The 19,834-nt window shown below is 39.0% G+C and overlaps 1 protein-coding gene across 1 annotated transcript in view; it reads left to right on the plus strand.

Moving 5' to 3' along the window:
• THSD7A (thrombospondin type 1 domain containing 7A) overlaps window positions 1-19,834 on the plus strand; it is a 194,225-nt gene that overhangs the window by 87,407 nt on the left and 86,984 nt on the right. The window contains exons 3-7 of the mRNA XM_074150357.1: window positions 6,772-7,020; window positions 8,622-8,803; window positions 10,582-10,650; window positions 15,786-15,941; window positions 17,762-17,965. Of these exons, the coding sequence (XP_074006458.1) occupies window positions 6,772-7,020; window positions 8,622-8,803; window positions 10,582-10,650; window positions 15,786-15,941; window positions 17,762-17,965 (860 nt within the window). The remainder of the gene's footprint in view (window positions 1-6,771; window positions 7,021-8,621; window positions 8,804-10,581; window positions 10,651-15,785; window positions 15,942-17,761; window positions 17,966-19,834) is intronic.

Below are 19,834 nucleotides of genomic sequence, written 5' to 3' on the forward strand. Positions count from 1 at the left end.
GGGAAGCATGAGGGAGGCAGTATGAGGGAGTATGAGGGAGGCAAGGGGAGGAAGAACACCATTTCTTCCTTAGTCTTTTGTGTGGTGTCTGACAATGTAGATGTCTGTTGAGTGTCTCTTGATAATGCCTTCCGTGCTAAGCTCTCGTGAGCGTGGTAAGCCATGGGAGTGTCTGCTTTCCACACCAGGGTTGAGGATATGTCAGCCATGGCAGGACTGGAGCAGGCTGGGCAGACCTATAGGTGCCCCTACAAGGAACTTCAGAGCCACAGGAGCAAGGAACCTGTGGATGTAATCCACTACCACATCAAATACTGATCCAGGATTGAAAGATCATAGTTTTCAATTTACAGGTAAAATTCCACTTAAGTCTTTTTCAGTCCAGCTCTAACCCATGGGTTTTGTTTCCTGTGAGTGCCAAAAGTTTATGTTGGCATCAGTCTCCCTCCTGAACCATAGCCATGTTATTCATTTCAGAACAATGGAAATCTCTTCATGTAATCAAATGGGAAATCAGCTACAGAAAAGATAAATGTATCAGAATTCCAGGGGAATGTATACAGTGAATGAAAATAAGGAATAATAGCTGTGAAAATTCCATTAAGGAAAACCAAAGCTGAATGTTAATAAAGGTGAAGGAATAGAGAAAACATAGCAAAATAGTGCAGACAGAAATTATTGAAGAGACTATTTGGCTTGCATTAACCTTGTCAATTGTGTTCTATTAATTTACATTATAGGTAAAACCAGTAAATAGCGGTTGTTGCAAAATATCAGCACTGGGTGAATGAATTTAATTTACTCTAAAGGACATGTTCTCCACTGTGCAATTTGACATTTAAATTGCAAACCTCACATAGGAGCTCTGTTGCATTTGAACATGAAGAGCAGCTGTATTGGGAAAAGCACCAAATTGATCTCCAGAATATGTCTCCTTAATACACTGGATATGTGGACTCGTATTTACATTAACTGATAGATTGTCCAGGCATAGTAATGTGCAGGTATTTTGGGAGTGTTTTCAGAATGAATCTTGAACAGTCCTCAAGTCCAGGCCAGTTTTACATCTCAGAGTTGTACCCCCAGTAGAAAGGGTCTGTAATTGCAGGATATAACAGCATTCAAATAAAATGAGAGTAAGTGAAAGAGAACTCTTGGACCTAACAAAGAGGTAGTCAAGCAGAGAGCTTATAGAAGTCTCTAAGCTCACAAATGCTACAGAGAAAGTGAATAGCGTATGGTTATGCAAAGCCTGAAGTCAGAATACGAAATGAACAGAGCAATTTTAAAGCAAAAATACCTATGTACGGTTATTGGTGGGTAAAAAAGGTGTGTAACTCATTGTTTCCGGGATGATGTAGGTGCTAAAATCTTGTCTGGGTTCAGAAAGTGTTTAGACTAATTCATGGAGGAAAACTCTATAAAGGGCTCTTCAGTGCAATGATGCAACTTGTGATCAGGAGGTCTTTAAGCCACAGTCTGCTGGAAAACCAGAGGGTATGTCGGAAAAGGCTGTCTTTCTATTTTTGCCCTCCGTTTGTTACCGCCAAGGCAGGTATCAGACTGCATGGATTATTAGTTAGAACCACTCAGTCATTCTCATGCTGCTGTTGGTCTTTTCTCATGAACTGTTCTTTATAGTTATCAGTCCAATATAGTATGGAGGAAACAACAACAAAAGTAGAAAATCTCTTAGCTGTACAAGTTATCTAGAGCTCATGGAATAAAATGGGTCCTACTGCCTTCCTTAAAACCTATTTGTTTTTCCTATTCATTCTGCATAAATTTAGAGATCAGGTGAGCTTATAGAGGAGAAAATTCCAGTGGTCTCTTCTGCTACTTTTCTACACAGCTTAAAAGATAAATTTTGAGACTGAGATTACAGACACTCAAACAGGTCATTGGCAGATAAAATCAAGTTGTCCTGACTTTTAAAAATTGTAGAAGCATGTTCACTCTCTAATAGAAATTTAGGACACCTCAGAAATAATTGTTTTACCTCTTGAATAATCTAATTTTCTCACACGTTTAAAAGCTTCTCTTCCAATGAAGATACGGCTTTCAACTGCACAGCTTGCTCATTTGTACACAGGTGCGCTGGTGCAATTTGCTCCAGGCTTATGCCTCAAGCTTCATTCTGTATGTGCCTGTAGACTTAATTATCCCACAAATTACTTTGAAATCCCCAAGGGAAACTTTTCTATCCAAAGCAATATTTAGTTTTTATTTATAGCTGTAGGAGCAAAAACGAGGCTACGGAACATGAGTAGACACAAATTCCTGACCACACATCTCCAAAAGAGGTTGAGCAGCAATTATGTTCTGTAATTTGCCATTTGAACCAGCACTGGCTTTTTCTTTAGTTCATTTATCTAATTTAAGTCTTTCAGGTCAGGAATAGGTTTGATGTTGGCTTAATAGCAGTAGGGCTCAGTGATGTTTTGTTTTTCTTGGGATTGCCTTCTCTTTCCGCTGTGTCATCTATGTGCTTATATACCTTTTGTCTTCTCTTTCTGCTATGTCATCTGCATGCTTATATACCTTCAGCTTCAGTTCCCCGCTATATCTATTTATTGTCTGAAATGATACTTTCTCAAACCTTCCTTCAAATTGTATGATGCCCTCGTCCCTGCCCAAAGGCAGACACTTAGGACACTGTCCTTTGAATGTATTCACTGGATGGAGAGAAAATTTCTGCAGACTTTACGTTACCCCTGTGCGACATCGTCTTGAATCCGGTCTGCTCTGTTGACTTAAAACAGCATTTTGATGCAACTCAAGTACTTTTCTTTGAGCTTCCCAAGCAATTATCTGGACAGAACTGTATAGGTTGACAGTGTGGACTTATTTGTGCACCACCTGTGCTTTTTGAATGACTGACTTTGCATAGAGCCTATGCTTAGATGTTACTGAAAGCACACAGAGCATGGAGATGTTTGATGCATAACTTCTAGTGGTTTGGGTGGTATCACGAAATTAATGTTAACTGTTTTTGTCTTCTGATCTGCCAATTTGCTTTTTCTCCTGTGAGAAGATTCATCCAACTTTGGGTAACTAAATCAGACGCATAAATCCATCAGAAAGTGCAGAGCGATTTACATGAAATTAAGCTTTGCTTTAAATTATTTCTGGAGTTCAAATTTGTAACGTTAGGTACCGAACCCAGAAGACATTATTTTGTGCAAGAAATACATTCCCAGGTTTCGATGAAGAATCAATCTATGTAGTTTCTTGGATCAGACATTTAAAGGAAATGTGACCAGCCTTCTCAGCTAATATATTACGTATGCTGAACTTTTTAAATGGCACGTATCTTTCAGAGTTTTTCATACAATATGGTATTAGTAAGTTTAATTACGCATCTCTGTGTATATATAGTCACCTACACTGAAAGGTATGAGAAGCATCTGTTTCTCTTGGCAGCATAAAGTTTGAAAAATCTTTTGCAAATATTTTAAAGGTGTCAAGAGTAGAAAAAAAAAGGTATTTGAAAAACGAGAGGGGACTTTGGAACATCAAATTCATTGTTCCCAAATTTCCTGGGAAAGGGGGATATGTAGAGATGCAACATGAAATGAAGTGTAGATTAGTTTAGTTGCGGGTAATAGGTGTATAATGCACTTGGGACAGGGAAGGGTGGTAGTGAGGGAAAGGATTTGTAATCTGCTCTGTTACCTTAAAAGAGATTGAAACACTTCCATAACCATTTACTTAACTGAAGAGTCTTAACTAGGTCTTGTTTAGAGAGATTTGTGATGCTGCAAGTTTAAATGTGATGCTTCCCTAGCCCCTACTTGACCTAGAATGCAACACGTCTTCTCCTGCTGCCTGCAACGTGAAGGAAAACTCTTGATAACGGCCATTTGCAATTAGCGCTCACAGTTTCTCCAACTTGTTCCTAGAAAACCAAGTGTTAAAAGAAGAAACAGCAGCTAATTTGCTTGTCTGACACTTCTTTTGCTAATTGCGACTGTCTCTGCCCTCTCACAGAAATAATATGACAGTATGCGTAACAGTGAAGAGATTGTTTGCTGGTGACTTACAACAATATCAATTACTCATCAGTATTTACATAATACTGCAAGTGGTGCATGGTTTTAATAAGCAAACAAGAAAATAAATGGATAACTCTGCCTCTTGTTTGTCTCCCTAGTAATATTTATGTTCTGGTTACAAGAATTTAAGAACTTACTTGTTTTGTATTTATTTAAAATTGATCAGTTTTGCAAGTAAATATTTGAAGTGAGGCATGCTTTAACTCTATTGCTTTACTTCTATCAAGGATCATAAATAAACAACGGGGTTATTAACATGGTACTACCTTGAATTCTTTGTGAATGATCTGGTAGCACTTGGAATCTGAAAAGTGCCTGGGACCTATAGTAATCTTTCAGAAAGTGAGTATATCCTTTAAAAAACAATAAATATCATTAGTTTGCAGGGCTAGCCTTACTTTTTAAGGGGAGCCGATTGACAACTTTCTGTGAAAGTGTGTTTTTTTAATTATGGTTATGGGAAAACACTGGCTCAATTTTTTCAATTTTTTCCACTCTGTTCAGAAAATCTGTGACAAAAAATCCTCTTGAATTTAACTAGCTAAGAATATTATTTTTTAAAAACTGATAAATCATTAGTTTTGAGCTTGATTGCAGGCTCAGGTTCTCATTTGTCCTATGCATCAATCATCCTAAAGAACTCGAACCCTTTGTGTTGGGGTGGAGGTTTCCCTTAGCATTGATTGATCTCTTCACTCCACACCAAAGCTACTTTGTGGTGGCAATTTTGTGCGTGTTCCCTGGCAGTATGTGTCTATAATTAAACTCAGCCCCAGTCACAATATGAGTGAGGAGGTTGCTTTTTTCTGGTCTCAAAGGAGTCACATTGGAAAGGAACTTGGGAGGTGATGATATCTCATCTGTTCTCCAGAAGGATTTGCAAATACTGCCCATGTTAGAATCCATAAGGAATAGATCTTTTCTCTAGTCATTAAAATGTGTCTCTTTGTGGGATAAATGAGTGTATATGTTTTGTCAAAGGTACAGAAACTGCTATATTGAATTTGACAGTACCGTAATTCTATGCCAGATGAGGCTACATGAAGGGGGAAAAGGTCTATTATTAAAGAAAAATTATCTCAAGAGCTTTGGGTGTCTTTCGCCCCAAACAGGGTGTAGTTTCTGTTCCTTAAGCAGAATAAATGTTGTCCATCGTGTTAGGGCTCCCTCCCTACCACCACCTTTCACAGAATAAGAACATAAGAAATCCCCTACTAAGTAATCCCCTGTGGTCTGTCAAGCCCAGCAGTGTCTCAGATGTTATTTAAAGACCAAGAATATGAAGCCTGGGTGCCTTTTGCAGTCCCTTCCCTTTGTATTTCTCCAGTATCCAAAGTCAATGTATTAGGGATGGGTGCCAGTACATCACTGCCTAGGCATTTTAGTGTCCATATATAGACCTACTGCCGCACATTCATCCAACCTCTTTCTGAACCCGCTGACATTGTCTGTCTCCACAACCAGGATCTTCTGTTACCAAGATGTGGAATTGCTCCCCCTCTTGTGCATAGAGGAAACACTTTCATTTATTGTGTTTTTAAATCTCTTCTTAGTCTCATAAAGTATCCTGCTTCTAGTATTACAAAACTTTGTTCATAGCAGTTCAACATGATGTTGGATATATGGGTAGGGCAAAATTTTGTATAGCAGCAAAATTGCTGTAAATATTCATTGTTCTGTATTATTTTGTATTCAGAGGGAAAAAAAAAGAGCCTTTGTTGTGTTGTTTATAGGACTGGTACCGAACAAAACGTTTCATTGTGCCATCTGTAGTGCCAATAAATCTTTTTCCTGGCTGCTTAACTACTTCAGAAGCCAGAATTTTATTCCAAAACAGACATGATAAATATATTTATGTTGTAATTATAATTAAGGAGTTCAAGTTATGCTCACTTTAATTGTAGTTTAGCTTCTATATTGCTCATTTTCCTATTGTGAATCAAGCTTTAAAATAGAAATGTTAGTTTCTAGTTAGAATATAACACTTAAAAATGCAGAGACATTTTTAGGGAGAAAATCTTTATTATGTGGGTTGTCAGCAAATCAGATGGAGAATGGAAATAAAATGATGGCCTTCATGAGGAAGAAGAAATTAAGCCTATGGATTCCCTGTAGCAGGGAAGACTCTATTTTAAGGGAGAGTTCATTCCCTTTTTAGACCGTGAGGCATCAGTGTGGCAATATAATAAATATTATTAATAAAGCTGTTAATAAAGCGCGTTATTAGTGACCAAGTATTCGATATATTTGACATTGTGTTTTTAAACAATTTGTAGTCTGGAAACAAGGAGAAGATGACATTGAGCACTTGGTTCTCTTCTAAAATGTTGTATAGCCATCTCTGTTATTGATCCTTCACTTCCTTTTTGTTCCAAGAAAAATAATTGAGTATACCTAAAAATAAAACATAAGCAGTGAAAAATTTATTTATTTCCTCTTTTTTACTTCTATATATGTATGAAGATGTATATTTTAATTTTGATCACATATACGGCAATACTGGTCCTTCTAACTGTAGCAAATCTTATGTATCTGGTTTGAGTCACTTTAACAAAAAAGCCCTTTTGCCTGACTTTTTTTGGGATCAAATGCATGCGAACTGGAACTTAACAGCTTTACAAATATTTACTGACTTTCCACGTTGCAAATGGACATCACTTTTCTGTTTGTGTCTGTGAATACGTGTGCTGAAAGTTGTAATTCTCTCTTACTACAGCTTCTGCAAACAAGAGAAGTTGCCCATTACGTTCCAGTCCTGCGTGATCACGAAGGAGTGCCAGGTGTCAGAGTGGTCTGAATGGACCCCCTGCTCCAAAACCTGCTTTGACATGACCACCCCGAAAGGCAATCGTACAAGATCACGGACCATTAAGCAGCTCCCTATCGGCAGCGAAAGCGAGTGCCCGCAATTAGAAGAAACAGAGCAGTGCGTTTCTCAAGGAGATGGCGTGGCACCGTGCATTACGTGAGTTGGCTCATTTCATACCAAAATAAAGAATTTCAATTAAGCGTACGGGGCTGATGATGGAATATCAACCAAATCATTATTACAGAAATAATAGGTTTGGTGGTTTTGTTTTTTGGGTTTTTTTTTTCAATTTTTTGCTTATTCAGTGCTCTTCTTTTAAGAGGCTTTTAAGCCTGAAGTCTGCAAATAGCTGCTATTATAGTGAAATCACTTCCTCTTCTAAATACAGGAAAAAATAACGAATACATATTTTTTCATTAGTGTTAACTTTTAAAAGAGAACATTTGTATGTATGTATGCAGGCTCAATCAAGTCCATAATAAATTAATTGTATTAATTTGTCAGTGATCTTTTCCTTACAAAATTTCTACCAGAATCATTGCATTCTGTAGTACTTCTCTGTTTGGAGACAAAGTACTGAACATAAGAAAGAGGTGATAAACATCTGTTTAGCAACTGGACTTTTTTAGTGAGACTCGTATTCAGCACAACAAAGGCAGGACTGGGCCCCAAATGCAAAGTGAGAGAGGCTAACGGCGACAGCGAATAAATTAACCCTTCTTAAAGTTTAGGAGAAATGACAGCAAGCACTTTACGATTCAAGAGATTCTTGTAATCCTTATCAACTAATCGAGATTAATATTAAAGTCCCAACTGTGCTTTTCCTTTATCAGACTGAGAGGAGGGTTTGGGGAAATGTCATTTGATGTTAAGCATCTTTGACTGCGGTACGTATTTTTCATTTAGGAGTTGAAATGTCACCTTTCCCCATCTCCAGCCACATTGGGAAGTGGTTCGCTTGATTTAGGCTTAAAGTACTTCTTGGGTGGAGAATTCCGTGGCATTTCTCGCGGTTTGTAATCCTGATTGGGGTTTTAACCGGGAGTCACAGATCCTCCTTCCTGTGCATTCACTGATTAGAAAGCTCACAGCTTCTCATCATTCATCAGTACCCAGCAGGGACACTTCAGTACTGCAGAGCCATCTTCCTCTTGACAGTGAAAAAGGGACTTACTGAAAGGTTCTTCTGAAGTAATAATAAAAAAATACAATTATAGCTTTACCTTGATATTCAGGAGAAACTGCTGTCTCTTTATCAAAGACAAACAAGAGGCTTTTGGGTTTGTTTTTTTGGAGTCGGGTTGTTGTGGTTTTTTCCCCTCTCATTTTCTGGCTCTTACGTTTTTCAGTGTGCACATTTCTTTGATATTTTGGCTTTAGTTCATATAAATTGCCTAGCTATAAACAAATGCCAGGAGTCACAATCTGGAAAGTTAGCTTATCTGAACATAGACTATATGTCTCTGTATACCAAGTGTTTCTTCCCTCCGATATATTATTTATATGTACAGTATGTTTCAGGAATTGAAAAGAAAAGATTTTCCTAAAATTAACAATTTCAGAAGTGAAATAATAGAGGAAAAGTTTCCACCCACATAAAATAGCAAACTTAACGCATCTCTTTGTACAAGAAATTGTGGGGCTCAGGCCTTTTAGAAAATGAGTAAAGGTATTAAGGTGTTTCAGCTGGTATAATTTAATGCTGTGTGAAATGGCTTCCTGATTTCTAAAGACCCAATTAACCAAATTTGATCCAGGTACGGCTGGCGGACCACAGAGTGGACAGAATGCCGTGTTGATCCTCTCCTTAGCCAACAGGACAAGAGGCGAGGAAATCAGACCGCGCTGTGTGGCGGTGGCATCCAAACCCGAGAAATGTACTGTGTGCAAGCTAACGAAAACCTCCTCTCCTATTTAAATACCCTCAAGGAAAAAGAAGGTAAATTTTATTCACTTGCAATTGAATTAGTGTGAAATCAGAGCACTTCAGCATCCCAGAACTCGCTGACAGCCATTGTCTTCTGTCATGAGTGCCTTCTAACTTTGCAGGTTACTGTTATTTTCTAGTTCAGATGAAAATACTTAATTGCAGTAGCAGAGATTTCATGCTCTGTGCTGCAAATATTGTTTCCTAGCTACAAATTACTATTTCTAAATATCTACTGAATAACATTGTCTTATGCGAAGGGTGTCTCTCAATAGGAAAGAGCATGAGAAGGTGTGTCAGAAATCTTAGATTCGGTTCCTTCCTCTAATGTAAATTTTCCTGTGTGTCCTTCAGCTGGGTGACGAACCTGTGGGGTTTGATATGCAGATGGAATCTGTCAGTTCTGGCATGTAAGCGCAATATAGAAATATGTAAAAATATGACTAGATTTCATTCTCAGGGATTTTTATTATTTTTTTTTTTTCCTTCTTTTCTTGATTTGGTCAAGTTCTTAAGTGGCTTTCAGGAGTTCAAGCCAACATAATTTCATGGGTTTGTTTCCCTCACTGAAAGAGAGAAGAGATTATTCCTTGTCACTGTTACAGCGTGTACAGATTCTTAGGAAAAGAGAGAATAGCTTAGGAGACAAAATTCGTTTGGTAATGTACATTCTTAAGAACTGAACTTGAGTATTTGATGTTATGTCTGCTTCTGCATACTAATGCAGCACTATAGATTTCATAATTAGTGAATTAAGCTAAATGCATTTAGCTTGTTAATTAAATTTTGTCCTCTTCTGTAGCTGCTTCACACAAACACACATCATTATTATTATTAAAAAAATAAATAAATACAGCCACATACTTCAGGAAAAGCAACACATTATACAAATCGTGTGTAATGCAACACTTAGACCAGAGCTGATCAAACTGCCGGCTAATGAGGTTTCTGCTGTGGGTTAAAGGTACTCTCAAACTTGCTGCAGAGGTGCAGTTTGTGGGGAATATTAATGCCGACATCCCCTTCGGCACGACTGCTTGGATCAGTAGGGTGTGACTCCTGTGCTCTGTGGGCCCCACATCTGTATTTATTAAAGCAGCAGCTTTCAAGCCTCTTTGTTTAATGCAAATCGGCTTCCGCCCAAGGGCTTTTAGCAAATCGCCTGTGCCGAACAAAGTTTAGATGCCCCTGCCTCGGAGTAAAGGAGTAAAAGCTCCCGGCTAAGGAGAGGTAACAATAAAATCAGTGGCAGCTCACTGTTCGGAATGATGATTAGGATTTTGGTAGGCTGTGAAGTCTCGCCGGCTTAGGCGGGTGTGAAATCTGCCCTTATCAGACTGTGACAGGAATACGCGGAGCCCATCAGGAGGTAATCTCTGCCGGCCCTGGAAAGCTGATTAAAATGTAACTAGTCTTTGGATGCATAAACATGAGAACAATTTTTTGAGAGCTCAAACTAGGGGTGAAGTGGGTCTTAGTTTCAAAAAGGACAGATTTTTCAGAAGAGCTGGTTCTGAGGCTCATCCTCCCTCTCTCCACTTTCCCACCTTACATTCAGCGCTGCCCTCCGGCCCTCCTAGGAACAAGCAAATCAGTGCCTCTTAAAAACAATACCTTTAGAAAACTATGAGCAGTTTGAGGATTGGAAAAAGCCGGGGGAGACACCCTACCAGTTTTAGCTGCGGGGAAACGCCTTCGTCTCAGCGTAGTTTGCTGTTGGTTGGAGTGAATGCTGTCTCGGGAAGGCTGAGTTCTCGTATACTCACGGTGGCGTTTCCCTGTTATTTCAGAAAGTCAGTCACAGAGCAAGTCGAAGGCTAGTGCTGCACCTCTGCTATCGATCACTTTTGAAATAACAGGTAGGTAAATTAAGGCCTCTGACCCGGCCTTTCAATCCAAAGCGGGCAAAGGAGGCAACGTCCCTTTCGGGGGAACTTCGTTGGCTGTGTGTGTATCACTAACGCGTGTATATAGCTCGGAAATAGTTTAATGGATTCGTGCGTTCTCAGGAAATTTCAGATCAGCTTGAAAGTGGCAGGCCTAAACTCAAACTAATAAAGTCCAGGAGCCAGGTAGGATACAAGGACAGTGCCCTGCTCCACACCTGAGCAAGTGACTGATTTTCCTCTCAGCTCTGAGCGCTGGGAATTGCTTCGTTGTGCTCATCACAGTGATGCATCACAGCTGCTATTCCCAGTCCCCTCTGTAGATTTAAACCACCGAGGTAGTGCCCCAGTAAGAATTTGAATGTTTAATACGTCGCTAAACCAGAATCCCTCGTGGCATTCAGGTCTGTATTATCTCCTATCACAATTCATAAATTTAGACTTGAGGAAGAAGAAGGAGTATTGGGTGTAGCATTGAGGCAGTTGACAATCAAGATCCCTGGAGGCCACTGTCATTCTACCGTTTACTTACCACTGTCTTAAATTGTTTCATCTCTATGCACCTATTTAAATGGTTTAGTCATGAAGTTTCTCTCACGGTGAGCCTATGAGGTAGATTGTGTCATCTTTTTCCAAGCACCTTTAAAACCCTCCCTGCAGAATGGCGATGGGAGGAAAGTTCATTTATGGGCATAAATTTATTCCACATCTTCAAACACACACTCATTGCCCTGTTGGAACACAGAGCAACTGCTTACATGGACGGAGTTGTGCAGTTGCTTAGAGGATTGGGACCTGAATTATCTGCTGTCTTTTGATGACAGCATTCAGCATTGTAGAAAATGGGGGAAGAATATGCATTCTTTCATTATTGGCCATGTGTTTGGGGCTTGGGTTTTTCTTGCTTTTTTCAAGTAAGAGCACCTTAGTTGGAGAAAATTCCTTCTGTTGTTTACTGTGAAACCACTACAACAAATGACCAGAAGGAGGAATATGAAGTTGTCTCTGCTTATGCTGATGCAGCCACATATGAATTCACTTTCTTTGCCAGCCTGGTCATTACTGGGCACTGGTCTGTTGAGGCTTCCTGGAGAAGAATGTGGTGGTTGAGAGCCTGATAAATGTAGCAAAATCTTAAGAACAGAAATGTGTTTTTTCTTTCCAGCTTTTTTTAAAATGCAGTCATTCTGGGAGTTGCTTTATAAGGCTATAAAATATATTCAGCTAAAATTTCGTAATATAGTAGATGATTTGAGCACAGGGTGATTGAATCTCATTTTAGTTTTTAGGTCACTACCTCAAACCTAAAATTAATTCAAAACCGAGTGTATTTTTTTAGCTAGACTAAAGGAGGAAGAGAGATTATCAAAATGCATTGACTTTTATTTCCATTTTTGGCCCCAAATTTGGTCAAATTCTGCACAGGGCTTGTAGTATTACACACAGTCTAATCAGCATTCAGCTTCACTGCCAAGGAATAAAGAACAATCTTTATTGCTGCCACGAAATAGTATGAAAGGATAGAGATAAGACAAGGTTTTAAACTGTGAAATTCTGCATCCAGCATCATCTTCTCTCCAAGCGTCTTTGCTAAACAATAAGCAGCAAAAGCTGAGCTCATTTATACTTTTTTGATGCTGAAAGAAATCCATTTAAATTAATGGGAGTGAGATGTTCCTAAGATACCCAGGCAAGATTAAGTTTTCTTATTTTACTGTCATCTCAAAGAAAGAATTCTGAATAATCCTGAGTAAAATACACCCCGAGTGTTCAATGATGAAAACATTTTTTAATAATCTGGAATATAAATTGTCTGTCCTACTGTTGAATTCTTTTGTTTTAAAAGCAGTATATAATAGACCTAGTAGCAGACATTTGTACATCACTTATGTTCTAAGAACAGCATTTCAAAAACGGTCTGGCATATTGAGAGATTTATTGATACCACTTACCTGTCCCCAAAACACTTCTTTCTTCCCCTACGCTCTAATGAGTGATGGAAAAGGCAGATATTTTCAGTAGGTGTTTTCATGATAAATTTATTTAGCAATGTTTGCTGACAAGAGCTAGAATTCTTACTGGACAGATACCTGCCAAAAAATTGAAATGGCATTCCTATTACTTAAATCAGCCTCTTTAAAGCCAAACACAGTCACAATTCCTCATATTTTAGAATTTCAGGACCATCACAAATTTAGCTTGAAGCCAAATGGATTGTGCCAGTAGCACAATAGTACCTTTTATTGGCAAACTCTTAAAAAAAATCTGGTTGAGGTATGGCACATCTATGATATGTAAAACTGCTATTTAAAGCTTCCTGATGAAAGGTCTTTATTATTTTTTTTAAGTAACATCCCATGAACTAGTGTGATGGTAAGTGCTTTGTCCTGATGCAGGCTGGAGATGAAGCACAGCATTCCCCAGAACACTATCTCTGTTCCCTGAAGCAAGGCTGCGTCTCAGGGGTGTAATTGACCCTTAATTTCAACTGTCTCACTTGGGCAATTCCCCGATTAAATCAAGGTTAAAAAAGTGCAGTTAGCAATTACTTACTGTTTTTCTTTTTCTTTTTTTTTTTTTTTGGAAACTATTCAATACAAATTCAATTACAGGCAAATTATGTTTATTTGTATCCATGTTTTACACAAGATATGCATATAATGTTGATTATCATGCATGTTAAGTGTGCCTGTCAAACTTATTGTAAAATTCAATGTTCTGTCATAAAATTGAATTCCAACATAGCATTATGCAAATGCTGGACTGTTTGTTCGTGTATTATTTTCTGTTAAGAGATTGGTGAGCTGGAGGCAGTAATGTTGAATGACTGTCTGCCATCCTTGTGCCTTCATTATGTGGAGCAACACAGCGTAAAACTGTGCGAAAGGAGTCAACATGGGAAACCAGAACAGGGTGTTGATTTTTCATTCTCTTTTCCCCTTAAAAAGTGAGAGTTGAATGCTTTTTCTGTAACTGGAAAGATCATCTACTTAGAAAGTCTGAAAGGAAAGACACACGCGTATACAAATGAGACCATACTTTAACAACCTGATGTTTACTTTAACGTTATATCTATAGATCATATCTACTATATGATCTACTTTAACGTTATATCTCTTGCTACTGATATTCAGAAGGATATTTTGTCATATTCTGAACTTATTTGAGAATATGTTTCATCAGAGAGCCCTTTCCATGAAAAGAGATTATTTGTAGCGGTGGCAGAAAATTAATGAGATAACTCTCCTATGAAAAAATGCTGAGGGAGTAGGATGAGGGTGTTTTAAGTTAAGGAATTGCATGTTTCTTCAATCAACCAAAGTAAATGTATATGGCAGACTTCATTTTGCTTTCTAGCAGATGTTCTCTGCTTAGTTTAATAATTTAAGTCCTTTACTATGAAAGAGAATTAAAATGTTGCTTGTAATGAAATGGTACATTTTGTTTCAGAGTTCTGTGCCCTGCTCTTGCACCTTGTAGAATTGTCCTATTGTTTGTGTAACCTGGGAATTCAAACGGGTAAAGTATGGAAAGAGCAGGGTGATTTTGCCCCATTCCAGGGCTTATTGATCCTTAAAGATAGAAGAATCGGCCTTCACATGTGTCCTTATAGATTAGTAATACGTTAATGAAAAAATCAGTTGTCTTGTGCAGAGCTTTAATTATTTAAAATATATTATGTATATAGAATCATAGAATGATTTGGGTTGGAAGACACCTTGAGGGATCATCGAGTTCCAACCCCCCTGCCGTGGACAGGGACACCTCCCACTAGACCAGGTTGCTCAAAGCCCCGTCCAGCCTGATCTTGAACACCTCCAGGGATGGGCATCCACAACTTCTCTGTTGTGTTCTGATATCCAAGCTTGTCTTCATAGGAAAGGTGCTCCAGCCCTCTGATCACCTTCATGGCCCCTCCTCTGGACACAATCCAACAGGTCCGTGTCCTTCTTATGTTGAAGGCACCAGAGCTGGATGCGGTACTCCAGGTGGGGTCTCACCAGAGTGGAGCAGAGGGGGAGAATCACCTCCCCCAACCTTCTGATCACAGTTCTTGTGATGCAGCCCAGGATACCATTGGCTTTCTGGGCTGTGAACACACATTGCCAGCTCATGTTGAGCTTCTCATCCACCAACACCTCCAAGTCCTTCTCTTTAGGGCTGCGCTCAATCCATTCTCTGCCCAGCCTGTATTCGTGCTTGGGATTGCCCCAACCCATATGCAGGACTTGAGCTTATTGAACTTCGTGAGGTTTGCATGGGCCCACCTCTCAAGCCTGTCAAGGTCCCTCTGGATAGCATCCCTTCCCTCCAGGGTGTTGACCGCACCACACAGCTTGGTGTCATCGGTAAACTTGCTGAGGGTGCGCTGAATCCCGCTGTCCATGTCACTGGCAAAGATATTAAACAGCACCAGTCTCAGTACTGACCCCTGAGGAATGTCACTCGTCTCCAGTTGGGCATCGAGCTGTTGACCTCAACTCTTTGAGTGCAACCGTCCAGCCAATTTTACATATATTTATGTTATATGTAAACCATATATGTATCTTTCTTGAACTAACACTGCTACTGCACACGTCTTATTGCTGAGTGTGCCCTTGAAGGTCATTAGCATAAAAGAAAAAACAAAATTTTGTCCTCTTTTTAACTGTGTTTCAGGTTATAGCTTAAAAATAATCTTCTAGATACTAATTAACCAGCTTTTGAAGTTATAGTATCATATAGGAGCAAAGGGAATTATACAGCTTTTTGCTCAGTTTCTTAAGCGAAGACATAATAAGAGAGCGGGACATCGATTTAGAGAGAGTGCAATGTGAAGAACTGTTGTGGTAACATAATCTATCTGTTAAATGAAAGGACTAAGTCCAAGAAGGAGCTGCAATATCTACTGACTCCACGTAATTGGATTTGGCTCTGTTCATGCAGAGGGTAAACTGACTTCTCTTTCATTTTTTTCAAGACAGGCATTTTCCCATCACTTCATCAGATTAAAATTATGAGAATAGCAGCCTTTCAGAATGAAGGATGGTTCTGTCCACTTAGAGCTGAGGATCGTGACCAGTGACACATGGAAATGTGTTGACTTTGTTTTGACTTTGTTTTGACAGCTTCGAGGCCAGTGGACCGTAGTCTGTGTACGGGACCTCTTCCCAGCACCTCCCAGCTGTGCCATATCCCCTGTCCTACAGAGTGTGAGACCTCGGCGTGGTCTGCCTGGGGACCATGCACCTATGAAAGCTGTGATGATCCTCAGGCCAAGAAAGGTATGTAAAAATTCAGCAAAGCCTTTTCATGGTGATTATTCCATACTCCTAAGTCACTAGGCACCTCTGGCTATGCAAGTACACTAAATTTTGTACCAAGAAGGGCATATTCTGCGCTTCTGAGCATCAAAAAAGGTCACTGAATTAGGACTATATTTAGCATTACTGCTCCAGCAAAGCTGGCAAAAATGGCAGCTGTTTGCCAGCCTCTCAAGGTCAATTTGGGTTATTACAGGTCAATTCCAGTTTCAAACCTTCCTCTCAAACTGAGAGGGATACAGTTTGTATTTGTGTTCAAATGACAATTCTGGCACTGTCTCAAAAGGAGAACAGAAATTACCTTTGAGGTGCATAGTGTCCAAGCCAATCAAAGATTTACAGTTCAGTAATAGCTCAAGAATTGACCAATAGACCATGAAGCATTCTCTGACAAAGAGCTGGGACCATTCGCTGTTGATCAGGGACACTTTTACTAATGACATATGTGATGGTTTCAATTTTCACGTTTTACAGTTTGTTCCTTTGCAGAACAGATTGTACTAACCTGACATCAAAATAGGAATGCAAAAATACATTGACAAGGACCTCATGTAAGAATTCTGCAGGTTTCTGGCTGGAAATGAGAAAAACTGGGCTTGTCATTGCTGCGATATGATTATCTGACACAAGCTGAGAATACAGACTTGGTGCTATGATTGAAAACACTCGTGAGAAAGAGCAGCCACATATGTCCACTTGAAGGAGCAACTGTGATCACCACATTAGCTTAGCTACTTCTTCCTGATATACTGCAAGCTGCACTTCAGGCCGGGCAGCAATAATGCAGGTTTTGCAATGTTGTCTCATGGTAATGTGACCCAAACTTGATCAATTCCAGAAGGAAAAGGCAGTTCGGTGTGTAAGCCTATGGGGTATCTCCTCTGAGTAGAGCTGTCGAGTAGTCTGTTATTTCTGTTGCTGCTTCACCACTGAAAGATTTGCCCCATTTTCAGGGGTAGTGTTTAAGTTTGTGAGGCTGATTTGAACACCTGCCTAATGGAAACATAGTAGGGTGTACTTTACGCAAGTCTTTATTTCTGCACATATGAGCAGGGATCTTGTTCTCAACTGCCAATGTTTCCCTCTTATCTCTAATTCCTTATATTTTATTTTGTAATTTCACTGACAGTTCTTCTGAGAGAATGATGTAAAAGTTGTACGGGCATTCCCAGTTTTAGCAGCAAGTCTCTTTACATGTTTGGCCTTTTACTGTGGATCATTTGCCTCCTTTGTTGCAGTAGACACTAGAGTTCTTTTTCTGACATTGTATTAGCCTTTTGTGGCATGCTCAGTAACCCGTTTGGACATAATTTGGCTTCAATTTAGAAATTTAGGAAAAAAAAAAGAAAGATACATGGAAATACATTTTTAAAGTAGTATTTATTATAATTGAATTAAGAGGCGTGTCTTCAAACAAAGAACCTGAGAAGAACAACCCAGCAATCTAGTCAAGATGGGTTAGGCGAGATGGATCCAGCAAGAGTGATGCACAGGAAATTACTCCTCTCTCCCTCCTGGAGTAAGTATGACTAGGAGAAACAGGGATCTAAGGCAAAGCTTATGGATTAAGCTCAAAACTTTTGAGTAAAACTCTTAGTAAGTTTTAATTCTCTTCCTTCTAGCCAGTTATCTAAAATGCAGTGTTGCGCTGAGTGTCTGTGGCATCTTTTACACAGAAGAGAAACAGAACTGTTCACTCAGGTGTAGAGAGGTACAAATCTCTTCACTTTGCATTTTACAATTTAATTAATCCGCCCTTTGTATTTTCACGGACATTTCAGGCTTTAAACTAAGGAAACGGCGCATCACCAATGAGCCTACGGGGGGAACAGGAAACTGCCCTCACCTGCTGGAAGCCATCCCGTGTGAAGAGCCCTCCTGCTACGACTGGAGAATCGTGGGGCTGGAGGAGTGCATTCCTGACAACGAGAAGCCATGCGGCCCTGGTACGCAGGTTCCTGTTGTCGTCTGCGTCAACAGCGATGGTAAGATGCTTTTTCCTACGGTCCACACTGAGTAGAGTGAAGATGCTAAAATGTAGTCCAAAAGGGTAGCAGTTTTTGTCCTCAGCTTTCTCAGTCTTTAAGCTGTCTGGAATAGAGAGAAATGTCCTTCAGTATTGGTTAGGAAGGATAGGCCCTCTAGTTGCTCTAGGATCAAGCTCCTTCACCTACACAGCGTACATTTCAGAAGAGAGTTTGAGAAAAGTAAATAGAAAACAGCTATTGTTTTTTAGTAGGTGACTCATGCCTACAATGACTTGACTGAATTCCCTGATGTAATCCCACTAACAAATCTGATCTGCTCAGTCCAAAACCAAATAAAGTGTGAGTAAAGTAAGACACATTGCAGTAAATATAGCTGGAAGAAAAATAATAATGTGTTCATTAAAAAGCATGGTTTGATGTGTGTTATGGAGTTGATTTGACAGTCCAGGCTGTCTTGCTTCTTCAAAAGGTCAAAAAAAAATACCTCCATTATTCAGTTATCCTCTGTGAGAGAAAACAGATTTTGTGTGACACAGAAATAAAAGTCAATTTTGAAAGCTGCCTACAAAGTACTTTAGTCAATGGAAGACTCATGAATTACTGTTGCGAAAATATTCTTTCTTCATTAGTAATATTGTAGTATAGAGCAGCATATGAATTAAAATAATTGTACTGACTACAGCGCAGTTATGGTAAGAGAATTCTAACTCCCTACAGAGGATTAAGTAAGAGGACACCTCTTATGAGTGTTTAACAGCTGCGCAAAATATTTTGTAATTAAATTGGTCAGAAGTAAAAATAACTGATTATAGAGAGACTTAAATCTTGAGATTTCATGCTCAAGATTTTGGGTTACAATTGAGTTTTGGGGCTTAAATTGAAAACCTTGGAAGAGTGTAAGCTCTATTTTCTGCATACACCTAAGAGAACTGGTGACCATTTTTATATCTCAAAAAAAGATTAATTAACCTGGAATTCAAATGTTGAATCTACTACATTTTATGTCCCTTTCTCAAAAAAATTCCCTTCACAGTGTAATAATTGCTTGGCAACAATACTGAAGATATTTGAATTTTTGTGTACATTTTCAGATGAAAAATGGCCTTATCCTCGTAAATGCAAGTGTTTCCTAAATGAATCAGAATTTTTCTCTTTTTTTAATAACAAAAATAGTGTGTAATTTTTTTTCTTTACTAGATTTTGGATAATTTGGCTTACCTTCAGTTTTGAGAAGTGGTATTTGCTCACGTCTAACTTCTGATTAGCCTAATTTCTTACTAAATCATAATATAGACACTTATATTTATTACAATTTATTGTAATTACAATACATTTGGAGCATGCAATCGAGCTACTAAACTTTGTGATATGTTTTATGTATATGGTATTTTCTATTGTTATGTTTCAAACTTGCAGATTTTGCTCTCTGTACTGCATGTGCTGTGGTTTAGGCGAAATTTGACTCGAAAGACTTGTGATTGACTTTTTTACCCCCAGGATTAATCTTTGTCTTTCTGAATTATATGGCATTATATATTGATGTAATTATATGGCATTATACATTGCCTGTATCAACAATCTGTCCCAGAAGGAGTGAGAAGTCAGGCTTCAGCCATGTGATTGTCAGTCTTTAAGATTGAAGACCTGTGGGCACAGCTCCAAAGAAAGGAGAAAACAAATTGCAATTATGGTTTGTTTTACAAAGACCCAATCACCCACGGAGATAGGTATTCAGTCTTTTGACAGAGTGCAAAAGCAATGGAGAGTAACGTAGTGGATTGCCTCGACTCTTACTTGAAATCCCATCCTTCTCTTAGCAAACAATGTTCTGTGATCTTCACCATTAATACCAACTGGCTTTTGCTT

The sequence above is a fragment of the Numenius arquata genome, chromosome 7, assembly GCF_964106895.1.
Source record: "Numenius arquata chromosome 7, bNumArq3.hap1.1, whole genome shotgun sequence".
Classification (NCBI taxonomy): domain Eukaryota; kingdom Metazoa; phylum Chordata; class Aves; order Charadriiformes; family Scolopacidae; genus Numenius; species Numenius arquata.